Source organism: Agelaius tricolor, unplaced genomic scaffold, assembly GCF_023055355.1.
Source record: "Agelaius tricolor isolate 1412-34295 unplaced genomic scaffold, bAgeTri1.0.p SCAF_1, whole genome shotgun sequence".
Lineage (NCBI taxonomy): Eukaryota > Metazoa > Chordata > Aves > Passeriformes > Icteridae > Agelaius > Agelaius tricolor.
In genome coordinates this window covers 69327475-69340557 of record NW_027269261.1, presented here as the reverse complement: position 1 = coordinate 69340557, position 13083 = coordinate 69327475, and the positions used below count along the sequence as shown (strand labels likewise).

The 13083-nt window shown below is 36.3% G+C and overlaps 1 protein-coding gene across 1 annotated transcript in view; it reads right to left on the bottom strand.

The window, feature by feature from the left end:
* The window catches only part of REV3L (REV3 like, DNA directed polymerase zeta catalytic subunit), a 114719-nt gene that overhangs the window by 60111 nt on the left and 41525 nt on the right, over nt 1-13083 (bottom strand). Inside the window, exons 2-5 of the mRNA XM_071438423.1 lie at nt 10682-10871; nt 9345-9419; nt 7750-7910; nt 3665-3761 (exon numbers count right to left, since the gene is read on the bottom strand). Of these exons, the coding sequence (XP_071294524.1) occupies nt 3665-3761; nt 7750-7910; nt 9345-9419; nt 10682-10871 (523 nt within the window). The remainder of the gene's footprint in view (nt 1-3664; nt 3762-7749; nt 7911-9344; nt 9420-10681; nt 10872-13083) is intronic.

The following is a 13083-nucleotide window of genomic DNA, read 5'->3' as shown; positions in this document are numbered from 1 at the left end:
GTATTTACTCAGCAAAATGCTGTCCATGTTACACATGTGACTTTTAAATTTGCATATTACCTTCCAGGTATTCAGAATTGTATTTCAGCCAAGTGATATACTGTGTTCCAAAGTCAAGAAATGCCCAATCACTGGCCCTACTTGCTTAAACAAGAGAACTTGTTAACTGCCACTTACAGCAAGGACTTGGCAGATACGTGTTGGACTATCCCTAAAATGTATTCTTAAGGTACAAAAAGGATAATGAGTCCAAACAGACATCCCAGTCACTAAGAATACAAGACAGGCCTAGAAATGTTGTGGTCTCAAACAACATTTGACTGTCTTTTCCCTTTGCTTTTTCTTGACAGAACAAGTAATAACTTGAGCATAAAGCTGAAAGGTAGGGAAAGATTTATGTGATCTTCATATCTGATATAAAGGACAGGGAAAGAAATTTATAAGTTCAGTGATATTTAGAAGAAACTCCAAATGCTACTGAAAATAGCAGTCAAGTGATAAAATTACAATAAGTAAAACAATTTTGCTAAACAATTCACAAAACACTTACATGTCTCAATTTGAAGTGGATAGAACTTGAAGAGAACAGGATAATAAAGTGAGGGACTGTGCAGATATTGCACATGAAACTAAAAATGAATACAGCTGTTATGCAAGTATGTATTTTGGGAATACAGAACATATTTTGTTAAGAAAAAAGAAATAATGGAAGAAAGGCAGCTTTACAGCTATTGAGTAATTCTGTAGCCTGCAAAAGTAGAAACAGCTGAGTCACAATCATTTCAGGAAACAATTAAAAAGGTTTCCTTGGATAGGTATCTCATACTATCTGGGTCAGATTTACCCTCAGTAAGGCTGATCATGACAATTATAGATCCATTAAGCCAACCTAGAAGCAAATTTTCAGAATTTGAAAGGAAATTAAGTAGGAAGGCAATAAGAAAGTGGCACTGCAGTAGGGGTTGGTTTGATTACAAGAACAAATTGTTTGAACTTGATGACTCCCATAAATAATCCAGGAGAAATTTTAACAGGCAAATAATTTTGTGTAGATACAGAACAGAGTAAAATCAGGACTGGAAAAGTTTAGATTTGTTGCTTTGCTATGGCATGTATGTCCTACAGCATGGGGAAGACAGTCATGCTAGAACACCCTTAATAAAAAAATTAATTTTCTAGACAAAAGAACATTTAGCACAGTATCAAATGTAAACAATTTCAGTTGCAGGAATCATAAATGAGTTCCTAATTTATTAAAGCATTTTAGGAGCTAACTAAATGTGAAATTCTTCTTGGTTATATAAAAAGGACAGAGCATTGATACAAAACGTGTAGAACTGAGTATAGACCATGTGACTGAGCTTACATCACATCTCATTAATACAGCAGTGTAGTAATGAAATATCCTGATAAGGCAAGCCAGTAGACATGCTGGATACATAGTATTACCAGAAAACAAAAGCAGGTTAACTGAGAAGTAGAATAATAGAAACAGGATGAGAAGAGAAACATTTTGTCCTAATAAATCCTAAAATGCTCACAAGCCAAATTGGCATGATAAATGAAACTGTAAAGTGTATCAGGAACTACCATTATCATTGCACATGATGTATAGAGAATTTGTGTGGTATATTATGTAGTATTCAGGCTTTACATTGAAGAAATAAATTCCTGCTGGTAGAAATACAGCAAATGACTACCAGGGAAATGGACAGAGTTGGTATTTTCCCCATTATTGTTAATGTCCCACTTCTGGAACACATGTGAGTGCTGGAGAAGGATTGGCACGAGTGAGGTGCTGCACCCCTGGCTGTATACGTGGAAGTGTGGAAGGAGGAGGAAAGAAGACTTGTGGTTACAGCCATGAGGAGGCATCCTTGGCTCCTGCTCTGCTGAGCTCATCCCTCTCTGGTGTTGACAGCCAGGAAGTACTACTTTGCTTTCTGTTTATCTGCCTTCCCCAGATCTTTGTAAAGTAACATCAGATAATCCTGGTCTAACTTATGATCCAACCTTAATGTTTACGTAAGTTGGCTTGCAGAACCAAGCAAAAAAAAAAAAAAAAATTGAAATGGACTGTGAATGAAATATGCAGCCAAAAAGACGAAACAGCCCAAGAACAACTGCACATAAAGTGACCAGAAGTTGTCAGATGAATGTTGTTACAAAATTCCCTTGAAATAGTAAAAGAATCAGAAAACCAGATGTAATCAACACAAGCTCATGTTTTTGCATGCTAGAAAAACCTCAAGTATGGCCTAATGCACGCATTTTCTACTGAGGAGGCAAAAACTCCCAGTATCTAACACTAGCAGGAAGTGTGGCATATTGAGCCCAATAAACTTTTCAGAGAAGAATGACAGGATCTACCCAAAGACTGAGAAGATTACTAGATGACAGAAGGACTTGCCAATCATTAGCAAACAGCTTAAAGAATGAACTTGCTGTAGATAAATTCTATAAATCAGTAGCTTCCGATACTGTGAGTTTCTCTCCCCTCCCCAACTCTGGCCACAAAATTCACAAAATTCCAAAAATATTTCATTTTCTTATGTAAGTAAAATGATTACAAATTACAAACTGTAGAGTAGGAAATGCCTAAGAAAAAGGAAAAGCATGGGAGACAGAGATGAAAATTCTAAGCTGAGTTTCTTTGTAGTTACCATTCGAAATGGACAAACTGAATTCTCTGATAGCACACTATTCAAAGAATCATAGTCATTTTAAGGGTGGAGAAGTCCTCTAAGATCATCAAGTCCAATTATTAATCTAAGACTGCTAAACCATGTCCCCCAAGCACCACATCCACATATTTTTTGAACACTTCCAGGAGATTCCACCATTTCCTGGGCAATCTATTCCAATACCTGATCAGCCTTTCAGTGAAGTAACTAATATTCAATCTAAACCTCCTCTGGCACTTTTATTGTTTATTATTTTAATTATTGTAAATTACTATAAATAATTTTATTAATTGTTTATTATTGTTATTATTTATTACTCCCCTTTCATCAGGCCATTTTATTTTGTCCTCCCACTTGTTACCTGGGAGAAAAGACTGACCCTCACCTGGCTGAAACCTCCTTTCAGGGGTCGTAGAGAGCAATAAGGTCAGCCCTGAGCCTCCTTTTCTCCAGGCTAAACACCCCCAGCTCCCTCACAGGACTTGTGCTCCAGACCCTTCACCAGCTTCATTTCCCTTCTCTGCTTGCTCCAGCCCCTCAATGTCCTTCTGTAGTGAGGGGCCCAAAACCAAACTGAGATTTGAGATGTGGCCTCACAGTGAAGTCACATTAGTTAAGGATGATTACAAAAACAATCTGTGAACTGATGTGTAAATATTCTCTATAACTATTAAATTTGCTTAACTCTTTATCAAACTCTTCATCATCATCAAAGTCATCATTCCAAAACCCAGAAAGTAGAATTTTGCCCATTATTTCTCAGCTGGATTTTTCTAACCATAAACCACAAACCATAAACCATAAAGCATCAGGTGACCAAGACTAAATAATGATCATTTGTGTCACATAATCACTTTTTTTTTTTTTTAAACATGCAAAACATATAAGGGGCCTTTAAATGAGAGACTGGAACTCCATTATATGCAAGGTAATGTATATAGGAACATATAGCATACAACAGAAAAACCTGGGATGCTGACCTTGGTATTTCATCTTCTTCCCATTCAGTGAAAGATACATTGCTTGAATTTTCTGGCAAATGAGTTCTATGATGTTTACTTACACCTGATGTATCACCTAGAAAAAAGTAGAATGAGAAATTAATTAATTTATATGGCAATATTTTTTACAAATATCATTACATAACTGCATTTATTATTAAATATTACCAGTCCACATGCTCCTAAAGAATTAATAGCACTGCATGATATCATTTTCACCATTAACTATGCTATCATATAAATGAACTAATTTTCTTTCTAACACATAGACACGTTTATATAAAAAAGAAAAATATACTTCCAACACACTGTCATCATTTGAACTACATTTGTTGCATTCCAGTCACATCTTAGCCTAAATTCAATCTTTTCCTATTTGTGAAAATTTCAAAATAAATCATACAGTCTGATGTAAACTTCAGAATTTTCTGGGTCCACAGTACAAATCCCAATGGAAATTAGAAGCCAAAGAAAACACTACTTCACACTTTTTCTTATTTGTTAGCTGGAAGGGAATATACAACACAGTCCAGATACAATGGTAGTAGCAGTAAGTGGAAACCTGCAATGAAGGCAGACATTGTCTGACCTACAAATAAAGAAAACACTCTACGTTTGCTCAGAGGTCTCCATGTAAGGGAGTGTGCTCCAAAGTCATGCTAGTGAAGTCCTCTCTGAAGAATTCCTACCTCTCTTGAGGTGTCCACCTGAACCCTCATTTTTCAGAGAAGGTAAAGAAAATATACTCAGGATATGGCACAAGAAAGAAATTCTAGGCTCCAGGAATGGAGTTGGAGGGAGGTAGAATGGGAGAAGACTTTGAAAATTACTCAGTCTCCCACTTCTGCCTAAAGGACCAGCTTGAACCTTGAATTTTCTCAGCTATGTTGGTGTCATGCACTAGCAGCTTTCTGGTATTCAATTTACCTTTCAGCCATAGCAAACACTTCTGCATTTGTTCAAGTTACACCAATTAACTCAATTGTCAGAGGTCTTCAGTAATTAAATATTGATTAGAACATGTATTTTTATTCTAAAAATTTCATAATAGCCTTCCGTGTGAATTGCACTACTTGGAATATTGGGTTTATCCTCATGTAGCAAACAGTGCTAAGTTACTACAGAAGCAATTGGCAGGCACCATGCCAAAAGAACCTTAGAAGCTACAAACAGAAGCAAGCAGGCTTAATTCCATGTGTTCCAGACCAAGCTTACTGCACTCAGATTAGGTTCCTGCAAGCCCTGTCCCTACATCAGACTCTCCAGTGTACAGGCATGGCACATGTGCCATTCAAGTGGGCTGAAAGGACACTCTTGTGCTCATGCAGAGCCAGCTCACGTTTCAGCCACACCTGCACTGTTACGGTCCATGCACTTCGATGCCTCAGCAGGTGATTCTGGAAAGACAACACAAAATATCTGATCCCATTTGCACAGATCCAGCTCAAACCTAGCAAACCTTACTGTCTGGGCTGTTCAAAAGTGCTGACTTGTCTTGGCCAGCTAGTCCAGGAAAAAACACAGCCATGTTTTTACTGTGTGGCACATCAGCTAATTCTCCGTATTAAAATGTAAACTGACTATGCATGGAAACAACTCTTGTTATTTTTCATCTGCAGCTTGATTAATTTAAGTTGATGAAATAGGACTGAATAGTTATATATTTTAAAGGAAAATACATCTCACAGCAGTTATGCAAGGTTATAGGCCAACTGGTAAAATATATACTATTATTTTTTTAAATTATATGCATTTCAAATACCACACCACAGCAGTTTCAGGGCATTATTCCATTTCTTCTTCCCTATCATTGTTGTTTTCATATATTTCTAAAAATTGAGGCTCAAATTCCTGTATTAGTTTGTTTCTTCAGTAAAGTTAATCATAGGGACAGGAATTTAAGGACACACAATATTTCCCTTCTCTTGATAAAAAGATCTTTAAATACAGTAGCAATGACACATCAAGGTCTTTCAGAGACATATTACAGAAGCAGATTCAGCTACTGAAAATAAAAGTTTTGCAACAGTTACAATGGTATGTGGTGCATGAATGAATAGGCAGCCTTCTTCACAGCCCATAAAGACAAGGCCTTGAAGAAATGAACTGCTGCACTTTCTGGATACAAGCTGATGAAGGCAGAATATTCCTGCTCCAAGAAATCTGCATGCTGACCTCTCTCAGCCTTCAAAAAGACTGACTTATCTCAGTGAGAGAAATACCACTATGAACAGGCTCCTGAGGCTGCTTGCTTACACTGACAAATGTGTTAACTGCCAGACTCATTTTCATATCATCTGCAAGGGAAGTAAGGGAAGTGTTTGCTGCACATCTTTTGGCAAAGGCTTTTCTGCTGTCTAAGAAACAATGTTTGGTCTGGCCTGTGTGACACAGTTGTACCTGACTGAAAGGAACTCCCACAACACAGAGGCTGAGGAACAGGCAGCTAAAGTGTGTCAGGTGTAAGCAGAGGCTGTGCTTCCACACCACTCCAACAGCCTGAGCTCAGAGAGGGCTGCTGTACAAGGACAGGCTCTTGACAGCAGTGCTTCTGTAAGGCTGCACCAGGGACAAACCATTTGTCGCTCGGCTGCTGTGCCAGGAGCAATAGACAGTGATCCTGTGCCTGGGGATTCCAACAGACTGAGCTCAGGCTACTGATGCATGTGTGATGTGGAGCCATGCAAAGCAGAATCCATCTTCCTAAGAGCACTGCAGCCAGTATATGATCAAGCCAAAGTAGTGTCATTTTTTCCCTTTTATTTTATTGTATTCTTCCCCTATAAGAATAGTTAAAGTACACTGGTCTCAGCCTATACTCCTCTTCCACCCCCTTGTTCCCATTCAAGACTTAGGTTTCTCATCCATAAATAAATAATGAAGGAGAATATAAACAGCTTATGTTTTTCATCTATCATCTAAAAGAGGGGGAAAAAAGAGCATTGGAAAAAGAATGGAAGCAACTATTTGACACAATCCCATTGCACATTTCCAGAAGGCTGATTTGAATATTTGGAGGACTAAAGGTACCTGACTGTATTTCCTCAGGACTGAAAACCCTGACAATGCTCTGTCCATGCCAGAGCTTTTGCCTTCCTACAGTTCTGACACTAGCAAAAAGTGTGGCCTATTGTTGGGCATGAAAAGAGTGTTTTCCTTTAAACAAGAATTAGTTATACAACTCCATGGGCTAATCCACTGCCATGGAGTGGATATGAATATACATGCATAAAAATAAGTAGGAAATTCAGCACAATTATTGGTCTACCCTTTTACAGAAAGATACTTCACCATTCCTTTCAACTTTTGCTTTAGCTGTAGGAACAATTATTATTTAAGTAATCAATACTTATTTTACTAAATGTTACATACTAAAGGCATGCTTTTTCTACTGTTATCTCTCCTTTATGATGAAGAATTTAGAAAAATTAGGGATGTTTTCACCAAACTTAATTTTTATGTCAGTGGTACATCCGAAATGCCAAATTAATTTTTTAAAATGCTTCCTTTGCTCACACACTAATAATTCAAATTTTACCTTAGAGCAAATGACTCCAGCATAAACACAAGCATTTTAATTAAGAACACTGATTGTGATTAGAGTAAAATCTTTAGCCATAATTTTGTAAAGACACTACTGCAACAACAAAAAAAAAGAATTTGAATTGATGTAAGAATCAAAACCAGTAAAAAATTAAGCAACAGTATTATTGTGCTATCTTTCATGTCAATTCTTCAACTAAACATCAACAATTTTTCATCTTCTAGAAAAGAGGTGTGGTCATCTTGTGAAATGGTCACAGCTGCACTGCTGACATAACACATGCTTCTTGACACACAGCATCTCATTTCGGGAAGCAGGCTCTTCCTCAATCCCCACACAGAGGCAAAAACAGAAAAAGAACTACATATGGACTTTGTTTTGACACAGAACTTCAGGGAAACAACACAATGCTCATTCAGCCAAAATAAAGCAAAAGCTTGACAGCAAGTGACGTCTAGTACAAAATGGTAGCTTTTAGCCTTCAAAAGAATTATTTGGTCTTAAGAAATAAACACCTTACCTTTTCTCCTTGCTTTTCTGAATTTCACAGCAGCCAGGTTTATTAAATTCATTCCATATAAATTGTAGTCTATAAAGAGTTGGAGGAGGTAGGGAATATGGGCTTCATGAGGCTGGTAAGATTTGTTCATTATGGCTCCACCTTGCAGAAGCTCACAAACTCTAAAAGACAAATTAGGACATAAATAAAAAATTGGACATAAATAAAAAACAATATTGATATTTGACTTTATCAAAACATAGAATACTTATCGACATTTTAAATTTTGCCTTCGTTGTATTTTTAACTTAAGAACTGTGTTTTCACAATAACAGTTGAACAAAAATGATCTCTGCTAATAATGATACAATGTTTGTGTGTTAGTTGCAAAGGAGATTTGAATCTTTCAGCTAAAAAACCATGAAACTCTGAAAAAAAAAATCCTACAATATTCTATTCCTGCAAGTGATCCAAAAGCCATTATAGGCCATGGAAATCTTTCAACAGAACAACTGTGGCAGCTGCATGCCTACCCAGCAGTAACAAGTTTGAAAGTCTCTCTAGTTCTCATTGACATATATACGATATATATGATACATATAATGTCCTTCAGGGTTTTCAAGCTACATACTGTATACTCAGAAGTATTTTAAAACTCTGCAGAAGGACAAATCCTCTCTTTTAAACAGCTGCACATTAAAAAATAATTGCAAGTATTTGGATAACTGTAAACTGACACAATAAGTTTATCTCAAATTAACAGTATACAACTATACAACAAAGAAAAGCACTAAGTATTTCTAAATGCAACAAACTGGGATTAGAAATAAAGTTTTATACTGAAGAAAGGAATAATTTAAGTGAAGTGTCAGTCCTTTTTTGGATAGGAGCAATTCAAACATGAGGAGCTCCAAATTTTGAAGCAACTTTCCCGTCATCCATTAATACAGAAATTTTAAATAATGCAAAATTTCACTTGCCTAGAAGAAAAACCAGATCATCCTGTCTTATGATCATGTATTGGACCTTCCAAAAAAAAGTTACAGTATGTAATAGCAAACACTCAAGAGATTTTAGTTTATGCTTGGAAAATAATTCCTCCTTATTTATTTCTGAATTTACTGCAGCTACAGTAAGATTGAAATCAACTTTCATACAACAGAACATTACTCTATTGAGAAATAGAGAAACTGTCGAATAACAAAAGCTATTCAGTTTTCCAAGTAAATCTTAAATTTAGTAATTTTTACTGGAACTAAAACCTACCAAAATTTACTTCCTAACAGATGAAATGAAGCCATATGAGAGACAGCTATATTGTTTTCCGTAAGAGTTACAGGAAAAGTAAGCTGATGCAAATTTGTTTAAGTGTTCACAAATTACAGTAAACACAGAACAACTAAAGGCAAGCATGTTTTGGTATTGCTTTTCCAACATTCTACTGCTTTAAAAGATTATTGGTGTGTTTAAAATTGGTAAATTTTATAGTGTTTTGAAAACCATGAGACAATAATTTTGGAGATTTTGTTAAGTTACTGGTAAATCTTATTTCAAACCTAATTTTTTAATTCAAATACAAGGAAACCAGACAGAAGTTTGTTCTTCCACATCCTTACCTTTTTACCATTGCAGGATTGTAAAGATAAATCTTCATAAACTGTCTCTCCTTTTCATGGTAACCATAAAAAGGCCTGAAGACAAAGGAAAAAAAGCAAGAAGCTAGCCAGTTATGCTGTGGTATTTATTCAATGACATTTTACTATAAGGAGTATTAAATAAGCATGTCTATCTACCCAGTTAAAGATCAAGATGTATTTAATTTAGGTCTTTCCCATTAGCCTCCAATACAAACAAACAAAACATCTGAAACACTCTTGTGCTGCTTTGAGGCAATGAGCAGCCAACTTTCACTAACAACTGTTCTGAAATTCTAAGGCAAGAGAGGTGAAAAAGAGGCAGGTTCTCCTAATTGCTGCCTGCTCTTTTCTCACTTATTCAAGTAAAGATTGTCACCAACAGTTTCCTCTGCCCAGCTTTCACTATTGAGATGAACAGCTATACTACAATTTATATAGTTCTCACAAAAATAACAATATCAAGAAATTTGGTAGGTGACCTTCTTTGTTACTGTAAAAACATCAGAAAGTTCTGACTGAAAATAAAAACAAGTTATTGCAGCCACTTTAATCATAATATCTAGAAGCCCCAAAAACTGGCTGGGAACAGAAATATTAACTTCCTACACTTAAACAATTAGAAAGAATGTATTTCAGAAATGCATGAAAAAAGCAAATAAAACATAGTGTTGCACAACACTGAAAATTAGCATTTACACAGTTTTGAAGATGAAAAACTGAATGCATGTAGCTCAATTACCTGTGCTCTTCAAGGATATTTTCCTATTACTCATTATGATTTATTTTTCAACCCTTGGTTATGCAAGTTAAATAAAAATTAACTAAAAGGACACTTAAAATGCTAACACTCAATATAGACAGCTACACCAAATAAAACAGAGTGGTCATCTTGACAGATTAAAAAAAAAAAAAAAAAAAAAAAAAAAGCAGCACCTAGATTCAGGCTCCTGCAAGACATGCCTGGTCTCAGGGAACACAGAATAATCTAGAGAGGTAGAAAGTGCTGCATGGAAAGTACTGCTCTAACAGCAGAGACAGAAAAAGCTAAGAAGAACAGATTTTGCAAAATTATAGACACTAGGATAAAATTTAGGAAAAAATGGTTGTGTCAAGAAGGTTTTTTGGGAAAACATGTTAACTGTGTTAAAGTCAAAGCAAGTGAGAAAAGTAATTTAGAAGTTGTACAGCCCTGTATGAAGACATACATGGATGGAAAATGAAAAAGGACTAGCACTGCAATCATCCAAGTCCAAATAGTACAACTGCAAAAAGCTATTCAAAACAAACAACCAAAACTCCTGACAGGTCATACTTACATTCCAGACACTAATGATACTTTGAAAACATGTTGAACAGTAGAAGATGGATTTCCTAAAGCCACATTGAGTGCTCTGTCAATGCTGAATGCCACTTGACGAAGGTAGCACTCTGGATGCTGTCCAAAACCATCGTACGGTACATAGAGGTAAGGGAAGATACCATGTAAGTGGAGACAAGTCTTCTGACCTAAAAATAAAAAGTAAACATTTATTTTCTAATGACTACTTTTTCTTCTTCTAAGTAGTTGCTACATCTGAGTTTTTTCATATTACTTTCAGGTTCTTCAGAGAGGATAAATTTATGACACAAGTGCAGGTGTGTTTCAAGCAAAAGGTACTAATGTAGAGCAGTTCTCACACTTGATTAATTGACAAAACCAAAACAGAACAGATGTGGTTACGTGACATACCCATGACTACACCTGTGTAACAGAATTCACTACTAATTATTTTCTTCATAGAAATAACACAACATCTCTCTAAGAATGACTTTGCATACTGAATAAATGTTGGATGCTTAACAGTTTCTCAGCCTTTGTGAAAAGTTCTCAGTAGCAATTACACAATCTCAGAAATTAAAAAGAACATCCAGAGCACCTATGAGGCCATTCAGTATTCTAGTTATTAGGGTGTAAGTTTGGATGTGGAAAAAATACCAGGCAACTTTCAACTTTTAAAATCTGTAGTTCCCTCAGAGATTTCTACTGTATCTGCAAATCTCTAGACTCCTAACAACACACTTACTTCTCAGCATTAGCTTCTGTGAGTCTGCAGCAAGAGCAGAGTGAAAGGACGCACCATGAAAACCTTTGTGCTAGACCAGTCTGAGTTTCTCATTCACACAAGGCAGTACAGTAATACAGACTGGGGCCTCCCAAACCCACCACATTTTTGGGGGGACTAGTTTCAACTACAATGCATGTTATCTGCTCTTTTCTCACCACAATGCAACAAAGCATGCATTTGGTGGCATCCATTTGCCACCTTTTCAGTCCCCAAAATCATTCATGACTTCTCAGTGGCCAATGGAAACCTTTCACAGGAAAGCACTGTAAGCATGTGTTGCTGATTAACAACTACCACCACAAGGACAGGCAGCACATATCCCTTTGCATTTTGTTTGGATGAACTCCCTGCATGAGGACAGCAAAACTGGCTGTGCTTTCATCACCCTGGAGATGAATGCTACAAAAAGGGAACACAACTTCACTGGTCCACAAGACCAATGAAAAGACTTCCAAAAACCCACTCTTTCAAACTGAGGTTATTTCTTAGCTGGTGGAACTTGCCTGAAGTATTTACACACAATCATATCCCAGTGGCCACCCAGTGAAGACAGCTTATGCCCATTAAAGTGCAGCAACAACAAGACCTTCAGACTGAGGACTGCCTGCAAATCTTTTACACCTGTGAAAAGCATGCCCAAAAATCCCACTAACAGCACAGCTTTTTTTGCCTATTTCTCAAAACTGGGGTAAGATGTACTGTTCTTCAATTATGTTTAGAAGTTAAAAAATTGATCAAAAAATGGTACTACAAGTCCATTTTCTGAGCTGAATTTTATTCTTCTTGCAAGTCAGCTCCATCAAGTCTCCTCATCAATGTTGAAATACAATCTATATATGCATTCATAATGTTAAAGTCACCATCTATGAATTCTGCCCATGTCTTTTAAGGTATTTCAGGAGAATAAAATTCTTACTTATGTTTATTTATGCACCATGTTTTTCAAACAATAATTCATTAAGAGAAAGGGAAAACTAAAGAAACTAAGATCTATGGGTTTGAGGGTTTTTTGAAAAGCAAAAGAAGGACAGTAAAAGCTTTATATGGCAGAAAACTTCTTCACCTCTAAGGTGGAAAAAATCATATATTAGTAGCATGGGAACTGAGAGGACTCATTTGTGCAATGGTAGCAAACAATTTATTTTCTATACCAAGTCACCAACAAATCTGAGTGTATACTGATGGCTGTACTTAGGATTGATTTTGAAATAAAGGAGTCCCCCATCCAAATAAATACCATTCTCAGAAAATTAATAGTTGTTGGAAGTTCTACAGTTTCTCTGTTCAAGCTTGGTTGGTTGGTTTTGGGAAGGATTTGAGTTTGGGTTTTTTTATTTTTTGTTGCTAAGCTGGAAAGGGTGCGTTGCTGTTGTTGTTTTTTAAATGTATCCCAGGATCATGTTCAGTGGAAAATTCAAACCAGCTCATAAAGTAATTTGTCTGAATGCTCACTGCAGCTTAAAAAAACAAGTGAACAAACCAACTCACCCCAAACTAAATTTGATATTGGAACACAGACTGAATTTCTGTATATACAAATATACATCTCTATCCCCCCATGAATTTTATAAATTCAGGTGTTTGCTTCCTAGAACTCATCAGTCAGAATCAGT